This window comes from Taudactylus pleione, unplaced genomic scaffold (genome assembly GCF_031769625.1).
Source record: "Taudactylus pleione unplaced genomic scaffold, aTauple2 ptg000703l, whole genome shotgun sequence".
Taxonomy (NCBI): Eukaryota; Metazoa; Chordata; class Amphibia; order Anura; family Myobatrachidae; genus Taudactylus; species Taudactylus pleione.
Window position 1 is genome coordinate 3,795,555 of NW_028285105.1, and position 20,485 is coordinate 3,816,039.

The 20,485-nt window shown below is 46.1% G+C and overlaps 1 protein-coding gene across 1 annotated transcript in view; it reads left to right on the forward strand.

Moving 5' to 3' along the window:
• Positions 1-428: 428 nt before the first annotated feature.
• The window catches only part of CASP6 (caspase 6), a 31,637-nt gene continuing 11,580 nt past the window's right edge, over positions 429-20,485 (forward strand). Inside the window, exons 1-4 of the mRNA XM_088456397.1 lie at positions 429-614; positions 5,397-5,438; positions 10,164-10,206; positions 19,696-19,845. Of these exons, the coding sequence (XP_088312523.1) occupies positions 596-614; positions 5,397-5,438; positions 10,164-10,206; positions 19,696-19,845 (254 nt within the window). The 5' untranslated portion in view covers positions 429-595. The remainder of the gene's footprint in view (positions 615-5,396; positions 5,439-10,163; positions 10,207-19,695; positions 19,846-20,485) is intronic.

Consider the following 20,485-nt stretch of genomic DNA (forward strand, 5'->3'; position numbering starts at 1 on the left):
CTGCTTTTATGCAGCAAGTAAGGACCAATTTAAAAATAATGCTTATATATAAATGCGCATGTATATGATTTGTGACGTGCCCCTTAGATGTGCCCACGCAGCAACTGTCACAAACTTTTCTTTGGACACATGCAGATAAGTTTTCAAGAAATTGGTGTTGGTGTTGCCGTGCCCCAGGCTACGTTACACCCTGCGGTCGGTGCTGCTGTAAGTAATCTAGTAAATGCTGGAGGGACATTCGTATGAAGCAGGGGTCGGTTATATATAAATATATAACAGAATTAGGGGTGTATTTTAGTGGAAGTAAATCTGCATGAAGTTACTGTAAGACCCTCCAGTCTTGTGAGGACGGGATCAAGGGGGAGAGCAGGGAGCAGCAGGCAGGGTGGGGATCTGAGTCAGTCCCTCTGGGTGGAGACTGCTGTTTACAGGAAGTAATATAGTAACAAAAGAAATCTCACCTGCTACAGACAGACAGGGACAGTGCAGGTACTAGTGTGCTGTTATACAGGGGAAGCGGCCACTCTCCTCGCATAACACTATATAGCACTGCGGCACCGGGAGATCGGGAAGAAGGATCTGATCACTAGTAACTATGGCAAGCCAATCAACAGGTGGGTATGATGGTAACAGGGTATCATTGCTATGGTTTAAATAGCATGGGAATAGTCTTTTAGCTGACAGGTAGAGTGGATGTACAGTACCATGCATCCATATACTGTACTGTTGTAATGACTGCTTTACTTTCTCTTCCACAAAGGGATTAATGTGCAGATCCTGCTAGTGTGTAGTAAATACCAGTTCCCTTGTAATGTAACAACAATAATATATGAGTAGTATATAATCTGTTGTAAAACGTACGTTGTACTTAATGGCAGAGTTAGTATCTGTAGGCTCACAGCAGCTGTATTTTCTATGTAAGGCAGCAAAGAAATGCTATGCTTCTTTCTTTACCAGCCACTTCCATTTGCCAGTGTTTGGTAGATGGCCATAGGTGTTTGTGGTTGCCATAGACTGGCATAGAGTTTCAAATGACCTCCCTTAGGGCAGTGTCAGCTGTAAAAGTATTCCCCTGCAACTACTGTTTATATCACATTGATGATTTACAACTTTGGTGTTGCTATATATTTTATTATATAAATTCATTCACTTTGCTTTCTCTTTTGCAACAAGTATCTGTGTTGCGAAACTTTGGTTCAATTATACCACTTTCACAAAGGAAAAAAGCCAATAACCCAGCTTTTAGCCGGCATCTGATGCACTTTTTTTTTTGCCGTGCCCAGCCTGTACCCCCCCCTTCACACAGAAAAGCAAGTTCCCGGGGCAAGCATTTGTACCGGATAATTTGTGGTATTTCTTCTGTGTTAAAGGGTCAACCCTCCTCGTTTTTACCAGGGTCGAAGTCCCTGGAATTTTTACCCTGGTTAACCCTATCACACAAAAAAAGATCCATGTTTAGCCGAAAATTACCGGGTCCAAATGCTTGATCCGGTAATTTGCTTTACTGTGTGAAAGATGTATATTTATTTTCTACATTGGCATGACGTGTTATATTTTAAACCTCCAGAATGCAGATTGACTGAGCATTGTGTTTCCTCTTTATTTTCATACATATTATATAACTGATATGATATACATGTAGGTTGTGTACAGTACTACTATGTTAAAATATATTAGTTTGTAGAAACAGAACTTGGTATCCTCAAACACAGAATTCTTCTACTTGTACTCTGCCAATATGGACAGAATACATACATTTTAAAATACATTAGCTGTAGAAAATAAACTATAAATTGGTTTGAGATTTCTGTCTTGTGACCAGGGGTGTAGTCGGCACTTTTATGTATAGAGAAACATCTCTGTCCACAATATTTGTTCATTTTATGCAACATACTGTAGTTATGCCCCAGTTCACATTACACCACACAATGTGCCCAGTTTATATTATGCCAAATTGTAGTGCTCCAAATTCATATTATGCCACATTGTAGTGATATGCCACATAACAGTGCCCACAGTTCAGATTATGCCACATAATAGTGCCTCTATCATTGTGTCACATTACAGTACCCCAGTTCATATTATGTGACATTACAGTGCTTCCAGTTCATATTAATCCACATTAAAATGCCCTTAGTTTAGATTATGCCTCACTACAGTGCCCCCAGATCATCTTATGTCACATTAGTGTCTCCAGTTCAGATTCCAGATCACAGTGCCCTAAGTGTATTATAACCCCCATTAAATACATCCCCTTACCATTATAATATACACTACTCAACAATTAATGAACATGGATTTTCAACACATTAGGCAGCATTATCCTACATAAAAGTCTGGTAAGAGATTATATCCCATTTATATCTTATCTCACCTCCATTTATTTGCCAATGGCAAGGCTTGAAGTGCTCCATCCCTATTGGCATCTTTTGAATCTTACATGGTAAACCCATATCTGTAGGACATTCAGTGTTGAAAAAATTGCAGTTACCAGTGAGTGTAAGGCCTGGGGAGGAAGGGATGGGCACCAACCTGCTCCTTCCCGAGGGTACTTCTTCATAAAGCAGTAAATTCCAATTTGAGTGGAGATCTTAATTTTCTGGGACAGTCCTAACATTGGTGCTCACTCCCTGCCCCCAAGCTCACTCCACAATGGCTGTAATCAATTAGAAACCTACTCTTAAACTGTCCCGGGCTAACTGGTTAGCTGAAAGTGATACAGTAGAACGGGAGATGGATTATATCAGTGTAGAATTTAACTGCGAGAGGAAGACAAAAGCCACCACCTATAAGCACTGATGAGAACCCCATTTCAGGCCTGGCAACTGGCCGGTTTCAGTTCCGGGTAATTGATAGAAGGCCTGGGTACAGGGAATCCAGGCCCCAGAGATGGGACCCTGAGCCTCTGGGTACCATAGCAAATGCACCCCTATGCTTATGACATTTCTGGCTGATGTACAGAAGGTAAATGCTGATACACAGGTTGACAGTGCCGTCATCCAGGGCCCTGGGGGACAGCACCGTCGTTATCTCACGGCACCTGCATTTGGCTTGCAGGGTACCTTTGGATGCTCCGAGCAGTGCTCTGCTTCTTGCTACCCTGCCCCATCAGTAGTTACATCATAGGATACAGTGTAGCAGTTCCCACCATAGACTTCAATGGAGATTTCACACCATTAAAGTCTTTGGAGGAGAATGGCTGTGCGCATTCAGCCAATCAGCGGGCAGCTCCAACAGAGGCACCCGCTGATTGGCTGGCGGCCCCTGCAATGACTGGGCACACGTGGGCGCCCGGAGAAAAGGTGCAAACATACCTTTTCCTCCTGTCCGGCATGGTTTCGGTATTTTCCGTTTTTCTTTTTAACCCCTGGATACCTACATGGACCGAAGAGGACATGATCAACGCATAGAAGAGGTGGGTGAGTATGTTTTTTTGTTTTTTTTTCTTCAGGTACCCGTGGATGCTACTTGGAGAAGGTGACATGATTGGCTGCAGGGATACTAGGTGAGTATTTGTGATAGTGAGTGTGAGTGTGCATGTGTGTGTGTGCCCGTATGTTTAAATGGAGTTGTACTGTCATGGTGTGTTTTATATATTTTTTTAAAATATTTTTTTTGCAGTAGAACTACAGGTACCAGCAGGCCCATATTGTGGTTCTCCAAGTATCAGCATGCGGGGCAAGCTTGTTGGGACCTGTAGTTTTATTGCAAAAGACAATATTTACACTAACTATTACACCACACATTTACACTATCAACCCGGCACCCACCGGCCAGGGGTGACGGGGATAGCCCCAGGCTATCAGCCCAGGCCTGGGGTACCCTGGAGAGGGGGACTCCTTTAATGGTGGGGGTCCCCACCTCCTCTGGACTCCCCGGCCTTGGCTGACTAGCGGTCAGGGGTAATGCTTTGGCCGAGGAACCTGGTGAAAGGGTTTCCCTGGCTGTGGCATTCCCCTCCCCCGCGCTAGAAAGAGCCCGGTGCTGGTTATGGAAATTACAGGGATTCCTACTCGTTTTGTCCCTTGTTTTTCTACAACCAGCACCGGATCAGAAAAGCCCTCTGCTGGTACTTAAAATACAGGGTACCAATATGCATTTTGTCCCCTGTATTTTAAAAACAAGAACAGGCTGTACAGAGCCCGAGGCTGGTTATGCCTCTGGGGAGAGGGTGCACGTCTTTTTTTATTTTTTTTATTTTTAAGTATATTCATATGGACACAAAGAAACGTGCATGTATCTCATGGATGTGTGCATGTTTCTCTGTTACTCTGATCTGCTCATGATATACTCGCTAACCTGAAGCAGGTCTATATTGTTTTTGCGATTTCTCAGTCAGTAATATGTGTGAGTGAAGCAGTCGCACTCTATTACATTGCCCGAGTTCTATCTAGAGAATGGGAAAACATCTGGATGTGAGTTGCTTAAAACCCGAAAAATGAGTTGTACTATAGTCGCACGCTATTACATTTGCAAATGAGTAACAAATGCGAGTTTAGTGTTAAACTAATTTTTAACAAATTCGCAACCTATTACATTTGTCCCCTCATCTTGAATTTCTCTCCATCATGTCCTGTTAGATCTGCCTTCTCTGATAACCCACGCTCTCAACTACAAGACTTTGGGGCCTATTCATCATGGATAAATGGCCCAGTAACCATGCAGAACTAATTTCCGCATGTTTTACTTACCAGGCCATTCATCAAGTTCGCTGCTGAGAACAAGCTCCATCTTCAGACGGTGCTTGTTCTCGGATCCCCGCTCCTTCCTATTGGAAGGAGTTCCAGGGATGCGAAGAGGGATTCGCTGCCTCCCCACTACCTCCCCGGCAACTGCACGCATACGTGATCTCGGGTCACGCATGCGTAGCCGGGCAGACGGAGAGGAGGTAAGTAACGCAGCTACTTGTGTAGCTGCCATACCAACCGAGGGGACAGCTGCTTTTCGGAGCAGCTGTCCCCTCACCAGAGTAATCTATCCCTCGCAGCGAGTTCAATACTAAATCATCGGCCTCCAATGATGAAGTTGTTTCTCCCCTATGAAATTCCACTCCATGCCACATCAGACCCACACCTCGCCCCTCAGCAACCTTCAAATGTTTAAATACTCTCTGAAAATCCATCTATTTCTAGCTGTACCTACACAAAGTAATGCTATTCACATTGCTTACCTTGAGCCACACTTGCTCCTCTTCTTTCAGTTGAGACCTTTTCCCACTAGATCATGAGCAACAGAGTCCTTCCTTTTGATGTCTGCATGCTTTGTATATCCTTTTTGTCACTAGTTTATGTATGATCTAGTTTTCCCACTCTGACGCTACAGAGCATTGTGTCGCCTTACATTTCAATAATCTGTAAGAATGCAAGTACATTACAGGTCTTTGTGGTATGTTACAGGTCAGCAGGAAACTGATAGCAGAAGAATACCAAAAAACAAAGGTAAAATATTCTTGTTTGTCGACTTTTACTTGTAGAACACTGTTAAGAATGTGTGTGTGTGCTATCTATCTATCTATTGTAACATGACCGGATTAGGGGTCCCTCTCCTGGGGTAGATGGACTCCCTCTTCACACACACAGCAGCCGGAAAAATAGTACACCAGTCTGGGGTCTCGTACTAGCTGGTCGGTACCAGTCTTTATTGTGCAATGTAAAATGAAAACAAAACATAAAAATAAACGCTAGCCCATCTGGGCGCTAACTAGACAAGAGGTTCCCTCTCTAAAGAAATAGTGGGGCCTACTGCCTCCACCATCAACACAAGCGTATGCACAAGACTTACAGGTAGTTTCACCAAGTGTCTCTGAGCCAGCCAGTCTGCTTGCTCTCCCAGGTATGAGACACTAGCTTACAATCACACACAGCCTATATCAGCCAGTTCCAGGTGCAGACCCTAATGAGCCTGCTAACAGGCCAAAAAGGCCAAAACCTGGAGTGGCCTGTGGATGGAGCCCTCCCTCTCCTCACATCCACACCCCCAAGACCCAAACCGGCTTTTCAAAAAGCCGACACTCAAATCTGCTTCACTGCAGACTTTTCTCTTGGGGTTTTTTAGAACACAGGTCAAAAACCTAGGACAAATGTATCTACCACTGACCACTTTACCAGTGTTTCTATCTATCTATCTATCTATCTATCTATCACAGTGATCCAGAACTTGAATAAGCTTAAGAGCAGGGTACTTGTCAGATTGCCCTCAACCATAAACAGTGCTGGTAAATGATATATAGAGACCATGTGGCAACACTACAGGTTGTTTTTTTTTTTTTTTAATGAAACTACACACTCCAGTTTGATTGTGTGGGATCTCAGAGAGACCTCCCAAAAATCTGTCAGTCATAAGTTACATATCAGTGATGCACGCAGGAGGGGGGTGTTTCTGAGAACTCAGAAACCCCTCATGAAAGACTGTTTTTACACTAGCCACACAGTGCCATACCCCATCACTGCATAATACAGCAATTCATGGGTCTACAGCATGGTGTTCTAAAAAACTACAAAATGTACATAAACATAAGAAAATAATAGACACTCCAGGACACTGAAAATCAGTTACAGTTATCAAATAACATTAAGCATGCAGATTATTTATCATCACTTTCATAGTGTGTTAATTTTTTGATAAAACGGTTAAAGTCCAATTCCTGAACTTGGATCTCTCAATTCATTAATGAGCAAACTGCATATAAAATCATTTTATGAAATTACTGTATGTGAGTACTTTTTTTGTTTGAATATGTCTGCAATCATCAGTTCAGCGTAATACTGTAAAATAATGGCTTTCACTCAATGAGACTATCTCTTTATGATGATAATTAATACCCCTTCATATACCTCCACAAGCTATGTCTGGTATGCAGTCCAATATAGTATAATGCAGTCACTTTCACAGCTAACTTCATTGCTTCCTGGTACAGGAATATACATTGATATTGAGGCTGTCAGTCATCGGCCCCATACTACTGCAATAGAACTTCAAAGTAGACCATTTAAAAGTGCTAATTGTTTTCTTACTGTGAGGGACAGAAGGTCCTAGGTTCACAGTCTTTTCTCCAACATACAATTCTAAATGGAGTGGTTATACATGATCCCAGTACCTGCAGACAGGGCTCAATTTGACACATTTTTCCAGACAGAATATGGTTTCATCAGAGAGTTAATATAGAGCCACTCTGCTGTAGTGGTGGGTTCACTACATTTCTTTCTTATTATGTTCACGTCTTTTTACATCCATATGTAATCTCTCTCCATTCCTATATATGGGATTCAACTTCCTTTCTCAAGACAATTAAATTGGATCCTTCTTATTTTTGCCAAACTTGCAATGTCGAATTGCTATATTCAAGAATTACTAATGCATGTATCAGTAGTAAAGAATTTCCTGGAATGGACAGTATACCACAACTATTTATTTTGGATTAATTTCAGTTTATATTAGCACATAATTTTGTTTTGACTCTCATTGTTTTCCTCAGACCCTTAGGACTGCGATGGGCACCAGGTTCACACCCAATTTTGCCAGAGATGCACATGTGGTCTGGTGGGTTCCGGGTGAACCTGGTGCTATATGCAAAAATTATTGATGGTTTATTCTTTGGGATGGGGATGTATATTGATCAACTAAATAATATTAGTTTTATAATGTGAAGTTCACAAGCAGTACAGGATTAAACTAAGACATTTCAATTATCCAAAGCAATAATTTAAAAAACTACAACCATCCCCGAAGTGCAGCTGCAGTGCAACATGTGAGAGGGAATTTCTGTACAGAGAAGGCTTTGCATTCACCTGTAATTTCACTGTTAGACAGCTATTTTAAAATAAAACGAGTTATCCAAAACCTCTGAGATTATGCAGAATATTATATTAATGATTCTTTACTTGGTTTTCTTTTTTCTTTTTATGTTTGTTATTTTCATTGTCTTCAATAGTGAGAACATTTTTATATACATCTGATCTATTCTTCTATCCATGATAATATGTTGATATAACGCCAACAGTTTTAATCATATCTGATCATATTTCAACCCTTTATTATTTAATAAAACTTATTATTCATTTAATATTGGTTGGACATTCCCGATTTATCCCATAGTAAGGGATTTGAAACACCACAAACTGTCATAGACACAGTTATCATTCTACCTGGTTATACTAATAGACTTACACTTTTGTTTCTTATTAGCATCGGATAACATTTAAAGTGATTTATGTTCTGTCATGCTCATGTAAATTTCATATTGTGGGTAGAACCAATAGAACAGTGGTGTCAAACTCTGGCCCTTCAGCTTTTGTGGGACTACATATCCCAGCATGCCCTGCCACACTTTAAGCATGCCCTAATAGCAAAACTGTGGCACTGCATGCTGGGATGTGTAGTTCCACTGCAGCTGGAGGGCCCGAGGTTACTGGAACATTGCAGAAATATTTTAAAACCACTATCCTAACACCTTGCGACTTCTAGGGGCTGCAGCTGGTGCAGTCCCTAGAAGCCTGGTCTGATTGTCATTATCCCACACATGAGCACAAGCCAGCTGCACAGACTGACAGAGAGTATTGTAAGGCAAAAATGCTGGGCTGCAGTGAATAGCAGCAGCTGTCGACTCCGGCTTAGCGAGGGATGGGGGGGGGGGGGTGATCACACTGATCACATGGATTTGCCCCTGGCTGAGGTGGTGCACTTCAAGGCACAGCAAATGCTGTTTTCTATTTTTTTTTATGTAAGGAGGTGTGGTCACGTTTTTTTTACATCATTCCATACCCCCTGATAGTACCAGCAGGGACGTTAAGAGCCGACCCGGGCCCTATTACTGATGAGGGGGGCATAGCCTAATCGCCCCCTTGGGGGAAAAAGAAAAAAACTGTCACAAATCCAGGTGGGGAGGGCGGTGTTATCAGCGGGAGCAGCAGTTTCCCTGGTCTCCCACTGCAGCCCAGCACACAACAGCATGTGCTGGGTTGCTGACAGGTAAAAGGGAGGGGGGGCAGCTTCAGACTTGGGCATCTGCCATGCCCCTCCAACAAGCCCAGAGCCCGAGTAATTAGTACCCGCTCCCTCCCCCCCTCTCGGTACCCCTGAGTACCAGGGCCTGACACAGCTATCTACAGCCCTGTGTGGAGGTGTTGTATTAATGGGAGAGGGGTTATAGAACTTGCTAATGTGAGCTAAAAAGCTTTTGTGTTGTTTTTTTTTCAACTTCTTACAAAATGGTATTAAAACACTGAAAAATCACATCTTTCTGTTTCCCAAAATGCTGGAAAGACTTTAATTTGCTGAAAAACACTTTTGCTATTATTTTGCTGCCTTTCATGAAAAGTGCAAAAATCAGCCATTTGACACCTTTTAACCACTTACAGTAGATAACAGTAACCAATCTTATGGCGCTCACTCCAAAGCAGCAACAACCAAACCAAGCGAGTCACCAACTTGCAAATAGAAAATATGAAACTAAGGGTAGGTCACACGTGTGCTAAAGATTGTCCCAATATATATATAGGTTGAAGATGCAGTCACAAATTCCAAATCGCTTCCAATGATGTCATATGTATTCTTACATGTAAATAGCAGATGGCAAACTCAATATCAAAGCACAGAGTGGAAATGAATTAATGGATGAGACACTGCCAGGGCCGTAGAGAGCCAGCCTGGGGAGGGTGTGTGGCCTAACCATAGGAGACGTAGAAAAGAAGCTATTTGCTCCCTGGGGAGGGGGGCGCTATGAGCCCCTCAGCCCGGTGCAAATCCAGGGGGTTTGCAATCAGTGTGATCACTCCTCCCCATAGGCAGAGAAGACTGCTTCTGCTCAGCAGCATCGAGCAGTCTCCCTCTGCAGCCCAGCACACAGCAGCATGTGCTGGGCTGCTGACAAGTTAGAGGGGGGGCGGCATCGGATAATTAGTAATCCCTCTTGGCCCCCCTCCCTTTTGGCGCCCTTGGACACTGCACCGAAAGATTTATGCTGTTGGCTGCCACCTCTTGAAATAGCTCTAGGGCTTAATTCACTCATGACGGTAATCTCATATAAGTGTACCGCCACAACTTCTGCAACATAAACCTAAATTTCACAATGCATGAAGAAAATAATAACTGGAATACAGTATGTTTTAATTATTTTATCATATATGTCTGTTTGCTCTTAACTATTTTTTATTTCAATATCCTAGATGGAGATGCAAGTATCACAGAAACTGATGGTTGGTTTTCAATGTAAGTGCTCATTAAAAAAAAAAAATATATATATATATATATATTTTATATGTGTGTGTGTGTATATATGAATATATATGAGTGTATGTGTATATATATATATATATATATATATATATATATATATGTCATAAATTAAGCAAAAATCGTCTTTTTATCAAACAAATATGTATTTATATTTCACTGGGCAGTAATAAATCTGAGCATCGAATGCTTTATAGCAGTGTTTCCCAAGTCCAGTCTTCATCGACCCCTAACAGTGCATGTTTTACACATCTCACAATTGAAATAATTAGCTTCACTTATGGTTCTTTTAAAATGTTTTTAGACTGTAATGAATATACCTGTGTGCCAAATAAGAGATCTGGAAAACATGTTTAGGGGTCCCTCACGAGTGGCATTGGGAAGCACAGAGGCGTCGCAGTGGGGGTGCGGACCACACCTAGATGTTACCTTTCTAGGGGGTGACACCAAAATGCTGGCTCCTCCGCAGTGACAGGGAGAAGGGAGCTGCACTATTATCGTTTAGCACCCAGCTACTGTTACTGGGGAGGAGGTGGTAGTGAAGACACAGTCTCCAGTGGCAGACCAGCATCTCTGGGAATGCTGAACACACCCCTAGAGTGATGTAAATGAGGGCTTCCCGCAAGCCACACCCCCGGATTGAAGGAGACACCCCCTTCCAGCAAGCAAGATCACGCTTCTTTCTACTTCAGGGTCCATAGGGTATCCACAGGATATTTTGGGGTATAGGTGATGACGTCAGGCATCGGGCACCATAGAGTTAAAGCTTTCAGCCTCCCAGGATGCACTAGGGTCCCCCTCCTATACCCCGCACCCGAGCCAAGGCATCTCAGTTTAGTTTGGTGCCCGGCCGGAGTCGGATGCACCTGTTAGAGGGGGGCCATGAAGAGCCCCTGAAGTTTTTGTCTTTGCAGCTGTGGCTGCACATCTGGAAGTACAGCATGGACAGTCAGTCCTGACGTCCATGCTGTCTTCCCTACACACCCGCCGGTACCAAAACGCCGGTACCGATCCGGGGATGCTGGTAAGCATCTGGGGTCACAGCTAGTGGTGACCCCAGATGTTTGGGACCATGGCCGGATCTAAGGGGGACTACAAGGTAAGCAGCAGGGTCCCGCGGTGGGACCCTGCTGAACATGGTCCTAAGTCCCCAGGCAGGGGGCTCCCTGGGGACTGGCTGCAGCGTGGAGCCAGGTACTAACCTGCGCTTCCACTACCCCCCTGGGACAGCGGACCGCGGCAGAGCGGTAGCGCTGCGGCGTCCCAGGGGTTAAATGCATGCCAGGGGAGTGCGCCTTCCCTGTCTCACAGCCGGCGCCTCCCCCACTGCACACAGCCCTCTCTGCTCTAGCTGACTGGTCCTGTGTCAGCGCTCCTCCCCACAAGCCGGCCTCCTCTCTGCTCCTCGGTGGCCATCTTTGGAAGGAACATGGTGAGCGCTGATGGACGCTGATGAACGGTGGCATCGCGGTCTGGGTCCCCCTGCATACCTCTCCTCCGTTGGATTAAGGTCTGTGTATGCAGCGCTGTGTCCTACCAGGCTCTGAGTCTGCGTAGTTGAGGATCAGCGCTGATAGTGCAGGAATTGATTTCTTTGCATAGTATGTGACCTATGCTAGCGTCTGCTGCAGGTACTTTCTTTTTCTTCCGTCAGCATTTCACTGTCCCTCATCTTTCTGCTAAAGCCCTTGCGGTGCGGTGCTTGCAGGGTGGTCTCACACTATACTAACGAGTATCAGTGAGAGGGGTCACATACTTACCATTATGTCTGAAAGTGACTTTCCTCTCCAGCTTTTATGTACTACATGCAAGGTACCTATAGCAGAGGGGGACGGTAGCGCGGAGGCTCAATGTCGGAAGTGTTATTCATTGACGCGGCCGATTACGGTCACGGCTCCGGTACAGGAGCCGCCCTGGGCTTGTTTCGCCAAAGCGCTTACAACCCTCGTGGGCCAGTTAGCTCCGCAGCCTGCCTTCACTCAGATGGGATTGTCCCCGCAGGCAGTGGTGTCGTCACCCATGCAGGGTTTCCCGAGACAATTGATGGTACCCCACAGCCTCCCTATTTCCCCTCCTCAGGTCTCTCATGAGCCTGTGTGGGTTAATTCGTTAACAAGCTCTGTACAGCATTTGTCAGAAGTGTTGCAAGGGGAGTCTGTGATGTGGCCTCACAAGCGCCGGTGGCGTCTCTGTCTGCTCCTTATGAGGATGACGATGGGACGTCCGATGATGGGGAGATTCTGGATCTTTCTGACCAGGAACCTCCCCGTCCTAAAGAGTCGGACGCTAAGTCTAAGGTTTATATACCTTGCCTTATTCGTGCAGTCCGTACTGCTTTAGTTATTGAGGATGAGGAGCCTCCGGTATCAAAATCCAAATACGCCTTTTTCAAGGATGTTAAGGGAGATGCCACAGTGTTTCCTCTTTCGGGGCAATTAGTGGACCACCTAGAGGAAGCGTGGAAACAGCCAGGCAAACTGTATCAGCCTCAAAGGCATTTAGCAGTGGCGTATCCGTTTGCGGACAATTATTTTGCCAAGTGGGAATCTCCGCCACAGGTGGATTCCCATGTAACACGCCTGGTCCAAAGTGCCATGTTGCCCATGCCCTCCATGTCCTCCTTAAAGGATGCCACGGACCGTAAGGTGGAAATCTGCCTAAAGTCCATTTATTCCCTTGCAGGGGGAGCAGCTAGGCCGGCTATGGCCATTTGTTGGGTTGCCAGAGCTATGGAGCGCTGGGCAGATACGTTAGAGGCGTCCTTCGATTCCAACTGTTCGGCTGAACAGACCAATTTGATAGGCAATCTCAGGGATTCGGCCACTTACATTAATGAAGCGGCTTTGGATATCAGTACCCTGACTTCACGGATTTCTTCGGCTGCTGTGGCGGCTCGTCGCACGTTATGGTTGCGATCTTGGAAGGCGGACGCTGATTCCAAAAAGGGCCTGGAAGCCTTGCCCTTTAACGGAGAAGTCCTATTTGGTCCAGATTTGGACAAAATTGTGGCCACGCTGGCGGCAGCCAAATCAGCATGTCTCCCGTCTGCTGCAGTTCCGTCCAGCTCAGGTACGTCGTCCTTTCGGCCTTACAGGGCCCAGGGTAGGCCTAAAGCACAATCTTTTCCCCGACAGGCTGGCCCCAAAAAATCGGCCAAGCCCCAGAAGCAGGCCTGGAGTACCAGGCGTCCGACTCCTAAGCCAGATGACAAGCCTGCGGCCTGACGGTCCGGGCCTCCCTTTGGGGGATCCCAAAGTGTGGGCCGCCTGATGCAGTTCGCCCAGTGTTGGTCGGTCACCACGACGGACACTTGGGTTCTCGAGGTGGTTCCTCACGGGTACACCCTCTCCTTCCGGCACAGGCCCCCGTCTCGACTCTTCACCACGGGTCTACCATCAGACCGGAACAAAGCCTTGGAACTGCGGAAAGTTTTGCACACTATGCTCCAGGCTGGAGTTATAGTGCCTGTTCCATTCTCCCAGAAGGGCCAGGGTTTCTATTCCAATCTCTTTTTGGTGCAGAAACCCAATGGGTCGTATCGTCCGATACTCAACCTCAAAGCTCTCAACAAGTCTTTGCGGGTACCGAAGTTTCGGATGGAGACCCTGCGGTCCATCATTCTGGCGCTGGAACCTGGGGACTATATGGTGTCGTTGGACATACAGGACGCTTACCTGCATGTCCCTATTCTTTTACGCCATCAACAGTTCCTCAGGTTTGCAATCCGCAATGACCACTTTCAGTTCCGGGCATTGTCTTTTGGCCTGGCGACAGCACCGCGTGTTTTCATGGCGTCATGGCGGCTTACCTGCGGCTGCAGGGAGTCCGCAAGTTACCATACTTGGACGACCTTCTCTTGGTGGCAGGATCACCAGAGCTCCTTGTGCGCCACTTGGACCTGACCATAATGGTACTGCAACGGCACGGCTGGTTGATAAACTGGCAGAAGTCCACACTGATCCCGTCTCAGCGGATTCTGCACCTCGGAGCCTTATTGGACTCCGGACAGCAGAGGATCTTTGTGACGGGGGAAAAGATCTCTGCCTTGCAGTCGAGGGTGCGCAGTTGTCTGCAGAGCCGCCGGGTGTCTTTGCACTCGGCGATGAGGTTACTGGGCTCCATGGTGTCGGTACTCGACATGGTGGAATATGCCCAGTTTCACTCCAGACCTCTGCAGCACCTGATCCTGTCCAAATGGAATGGACTGCCTCAAAGTCTAAAGTCCCAGACGATCGTGCTCACTCCCGAGGTTCGCCTGTCTCTTGCCTGGTGGTTGCAGACGACCCATCTCAACAAGGGTCGTCCGTTCTGGGTGGTGAATTGGGTCCTGTTGACAACGGACGCCAGTCTTCGGGGCTGGGGAGCAGTTTCGGGTCCACACTTGTTCCAGGGCAGGTGGACTCAGGCAGAGGCAGAGCTTCCCATAAACATTTTGGAGCTCCGGGCGGTATTCAATGCTCTCCAGCAGGCACATCTGGGTCTCCGAGGTCACCCAGTGCAGGTCCAGTCGGACAACGCTACCACCGTGGCCTACATAAATCAGCAGGGAGGAACCCGAAGTTGGGCGGCTCTCGTAGAGGTGTACCGAATCCTGGTATGGGCGGAGCGCAATCTCCCGGCCATATCAGCGGTATTCATCCCGGGAGTGCTGAATTGGGAGGCGGACTTTCTCAGTCGCCAGGACGTTCATCCGGGGGAATGGTCTCTGCACCCAGATGTCTTTCAACTGCTGGTGGACAGGTGGGGTCTTCCAGAGATCGACCTCATGGCGTCCCGGCACAACAACAAGTTGCCGGTGTACGGGTCTCGCACAAGAGACGAAAAGGCGTCTCTGGTGGATGCTCTGTACGTCCAGTGGACGTTCCGGTTCGCTTATCTTTTTCCTCCGGTTTCCCTTCTTCCGCGAGTAATCCGGAAATTCAAACAGGAAGGAGGGACGTTCCTGTTGGTAGCTCCCGCATGGCCCAGACGGCACTAGTTCTCAGACCTTCAGGATCTGTCCGTGGACAGTCCTCTGCGGTTGCTGCTGCGACCGGACCTTCTGTCTCAGGGTCCCTGTCTTCATCCGTACCTGACTCGGCTGTCTTTGACGGCGTGGCTGTTGAGACGGCCATTTTAAGGTCATGGGGTTTCTCCAGCTCTGTAGTGCGAACCATGCTCAGAGCTCGGAAACCGTCTTCCGCGAGAATATACCATCGCGTGTGGCAAATGTTCTTCCAGTGGTGTAGACCGAGAGGTTATGCACCTAGGGAATTTCGTCTGTCTAGAGTGCTAGCCTTCCTACAAGCGGGACTGGACCATGGGCTTTGCCTTGCTTCTTTGAAGGTGCAGGTTTCTGCCCTGTCTGTCTGGTTCCATCGTAGGATTGCTACAATCCCTGATGTGCGCACCTTTATGCAGGGCATTTTGCGCATTCAGCCACCCTTTGTTCCACATGTGGCACCTTGGGATTTGGCTGTGGTTCTGAGGGCTCTCCAGGGACGGCCGTTTGAACCACTGGGATCAGTGGACCTTAAATGGCTAACAGCTAAGACTGTTTTCCTTCTGGCCATCGCTTCGGCCAGACGTGTTTCTGATTCAGGGGCTCTTTCTTGTAGACCCCCTTTCTTGATTTTTCATGGTAACAGGGCAGTGCTGCGCACTCGTCCTGAATTTTTGCCCAAAGTTGTTTCACATTACCGAAGAAATCGTTGTGCCGGCCTTTAACTCACCTGGTCTTTCAGTGGGTGAGGCCACTTTGGATGTGGTGCGGGCCTTAAGAACTTTTGTTGACCGCACTTCTTCATTTAGGAAGTCGGACGCCTTGTTTATCCTCTATGGCTTCCATAAAAAGGGTTGGCCTGCTTCCAAACAAACTTTGGCAGCTTGGATCCGTATGGCCATTTCAGAAGCGTATCTTCATGAGGGCCTGCCGGTTCCATCCTCTGTGAGGGCTCATTCCACTAGGCCTGTGGGTCCCTCGTGGGCAGCATGACGTGGTGCCTCTGCAGTCCAGATCTGCAAGGCTGCTACGTGGTCCTCTGTCCATACCTTTGTGAGGTATTATGCGTTTGACACCTTTGCCTCTCAGGATGCTTCCTTCAGGCAGCGGATTCTCCTTTCAGCACAGGAGCGTCCCCACCCTTAAAGGATACTGCTTTGGGACATCCCCAAGGTATCCTGTGGATACCCTATGGACCCTGAAGTAGAAAATATGAGATATGGTAAGAACTTACCCTTGTTATCTCTATTTCTACAAAGTCCATAGGGTTCCACAGGACTCCCGCCCTGTCGCACCTGTGTTGCAGATGGGCTTTACTCTGGTCACCGTTTTTTCCGTCTCCCTCTGGTGAGAATGTGATTCTTGTGTGTGTCCAGATCTTTTTTTCTCTCTCTTCCTTCTCCTCCTCCGGCCTATGGCTTGGTACGTAACTGAGATGCCTTGGCTCGGGGGCAGGGTATAGGAGGGGGACCCTAGTGCATCGTGGGAGGCTGAAAGCTTTAACTCTATGGTGCCCGATGCCTGACGTCATCACCTATACCCCAAGGTATCCTGTGGAACCCTATGGACTTCGTAGAAATAGAGATAACAAGGGTAAGTTCTTACCATATCTCATATTTTTTCAGGGCAGGGGTGCTGTTTACCACAGCGGGTGTTACTGACCACTGTTTCGCTACTGGGGAAGCACTGCTTTACATCCTTATAGACTACAGTATAACTGCTCCAAAATGCAAAAAATATATTTAAAATTTATGAATTTCACAAGGATACATGGTTAATAATGTATACCCTCTTCCTACCCTGCAAAGCAGAAAAAAGTAGCAAATTTGCACCTAGCCAAAACCATAATGCAAGGCAGGTGGATAGATTTAAAATGTACAGAGAGATAAATTACAGTGTAAGTATATATACTAGAGGTGTAAAAATGGAACAAGTTTTTTAAATAGTTAATGTCCAAATGTCAATACTTAAAAAGTCACTTTAAAAAGTGTCCAACAAATTTCATTACACTCCTCCAAAAAGTCTACAACGGTGATTATTATATTCCAAGGGACAACAAAATAAAATTTCAACAAGTGTATAAGAAATAGGCGTCTTTACTGTAACCGGTCACATAAAGTCAAACACAACAATCTGTGTGTATTCTGTGTTGTCACAACTTTCCTCCTTGGTCTTTAATCCTCATATCAGCAATGGATGGATGTTAATACTCGGACCATGGAGGAGAAATATAAAAAAATCTAAAATAGTATAATTCTGAGGTATATTCCCTTTGGTGCTCTCATGCAATGAAAAAAAATGGTGATCAACTAATAATCATAGACGTTAATAAAACATGAATAAACACCCAAAGTGATATGAGCACTGCAGACATGCTAATAGAATTATATACCAGCAACTGCCCAAGGTACTATTTACTCCGGACCGGAATGTTGCTTTGCTGAGGTTCACATCATCGTACAGAAATTCAATATGATGGAAATACTACAGAGGCTTTGCCACATCAAATCTTCTACTCTTTCAAAGGGATCGGTATGAGATCCCTGTGGTCTGGATGCCAGTGGTCAGAATAGCGACTGTCTCATCCCGACAGTCAGAATACCAACAGAATTAGGTAAGTATCCTAATGCTCCCCCCATCCCCCTCCCCTCCCCCCACAGCCTAACCCTGACCCTCCCCTTAGTGCCTAAGCATATCCACTAACTCTAAACCTAACCCCAATACTTACCATCAGGATTCTGGAGTAGAATTCCGACTTAGGGTACCCCCTTTCAAATTCACAAGATCACCTTAAATGGTATAAGTACGGTCAACGATGTGGAGTGAAGTAAATAAGTCCTATATTTACACACGGGAAATCCATCTGACAGCAGAGCTGGGCCTGTGTGTGAGGTGTGCCACTAACCAGGCACTCCCTTCCTTGTGCGCAGCATAAGCATAAAAATAAACTTGTCCATTATTTGTGGACTACATGTAAAAGCAGCCCAAAAAAAGATATATATTTTTTTTCAACCCAAACATTGCAACACAGTTTGTCCAGGTGCAAAATTGCTTCTTTTTTATTGTTGCTTTGCTTTCAACTCTGTAGCCTGTGAATTGTGCCTGATTCTGAGCCTGATACAAGTGGAAATGCTTACAGATCTTGCAGATACCTGCGTATTGTGCACATGTCTTAAAAATGAATCAGAGACTGCATATGGACAGAGGGCCTGATTCAGAGCCGGACGCTCTGACCAGAGCGCTCGCTCTGAATCAGGGCCCTCCACCATTAAAATGGAGCGTCCTCCTGGACGCTCGTATAGCTGTGGGTGACCACCCACAGCATATACGAGCGTCCAAAAAGATGGTCGCGATGGTCTTGACCATTGCGACCATCGGACTTGCGACGGAAACCCTGCGGTAGGATTTCCCAGCCACAAGTTCTGGAGTGATTTTGGCTCTATCAGAGCCAAAATCACTCCCACTGACATCACTAGTGATGTCAGTGGGGCCGGCTTCAGACGGTAGGCGTTCCCATGGGAACGCCTCCGTCTGGCAGGCACGCCCACCAAAGGGGGCGTGCTGTCACTCACCATCGACAGCACGCCCCCTTTGGTGCGAGACCCGGAGCGACAGCTTGGCTGTCGCAGTCCGGGTCTCGCGCATGCGCACGACGGAGCTCCCTCCGTTGTGCGCATGCGCAGTGGGGAACATCGACTCACTTGCGAGCGTACTGCCGCTTGCGAGTGGGTCTGAATGACCCCCAGAGTTTGCAAGTGCAGATGGATTGAGCCATCCATTAATGGAGCAGTCTTTCAGCGAAATGGGCATTTCTGGATGGCAACTGGGTGCTGACCATGTGGATGCACAGAACAGATCTGTCTGGTTGGAGTATAGTGGGCGTGTAACTTCCGTACTTGTTTGTAGTTCACAAATGCAGATGAGACACTTGTTTCTGACGGATCTTTTGCACCCAGTGTGGAGTGGGTGCAAGTCCTGATACTATTGACAACAGCATACAGTAAAAACAGTGGGTGCGATGGACTTCCACAAGCATACACACGGGTATATGACATACATGGGCAGATTAGAATAAAAGCCCCCACACAGGGAGCAATATAATGGCTGATCGAACGGATTGGAACGATATCGCAGCTATATCGTTCTGTGTGTGTAATGATAACGTTCGCTGTGTGCTCCCGTGTGGTCGACCGTCGCTCCTCCAGATCTTTCTGCATGCACAAGAGATCTGGAGAAGCGAGGAACGATCCCATGCAGGTCTATGGGAGTGCCAGCATATCGGGCGGTTGGGCACCAGATCGCTCCCGTGTGTGGGGACCGCCTGATATGTCGACCGTCGGATCGTGGATCGCATTGCTGGGTACACATCGTACCGTGTGTTCCCAGCTAAAGGAAGTAAGTACTGTAGGCTTCCGACTCAGAATCAGACCCGTTGTGTTTCCATTAGAGGTAACTAATTATAATGATTTTTTAAATAATTTAAGGTCCCAAGCACTGGATCCAGCTGCAGAATATAACATGAAAAATGGACGACGTGGTTTGGCTCTGATATTTAACCATGAATGGTTCTATTGGCAATTAACACTGCCTGAGAGACGTGGTACTAATGCTGACAAACACACCCTCCACGCAAGGTACGTACAGAATGAAATATATATTAAATTTTTTTCTTTAAAAAAACAACTTTACTTAAACCCTCATCATAGCAACAATCCAGACATTTGCTTTTAGTGTCTGACTTGTAAAGATTTATAACTTTTGAGCAGTGTAGAAAATAATCCTGTCATGTAACAATGTAATTTTGTACTTATTGACTTAAAGTTACATGTTAGCTATCCCAGTGAGACTGCTTATAGAGTTGTTGGATTTATTTATGCCTTTATTTTGTCCATCACTACCGTAGCTGTTGGTTGGCAACAATAACCTGGAAACTCTAAAGCTGGGCTCATATCGTTTCTGCCACTGTTTGCTACACACTTTGAAGCTAGATAAGTGATGTTATGTATCCATAGAAATGACTGCCAAAGTTAGAAGTATGTAGCAGTCCTTTTTCAGGCACATTGGCTGCCTGGCTCAGTTCCAGATTTTTGTCCAGCAGATACAAGAGTGGGATGCAGTGTAGGACTCGGGAACTTACTACGTAAGCAAACCTTTTTATTTTACTTTATCTCCACCCAAAACTAAAAAGTATATATATATATATTAATCATTTAAGGAAGAAATCAGGTATTGTGTTATTTAATTATAAAGCTTCTGCTACATAAAAAGGTGAAC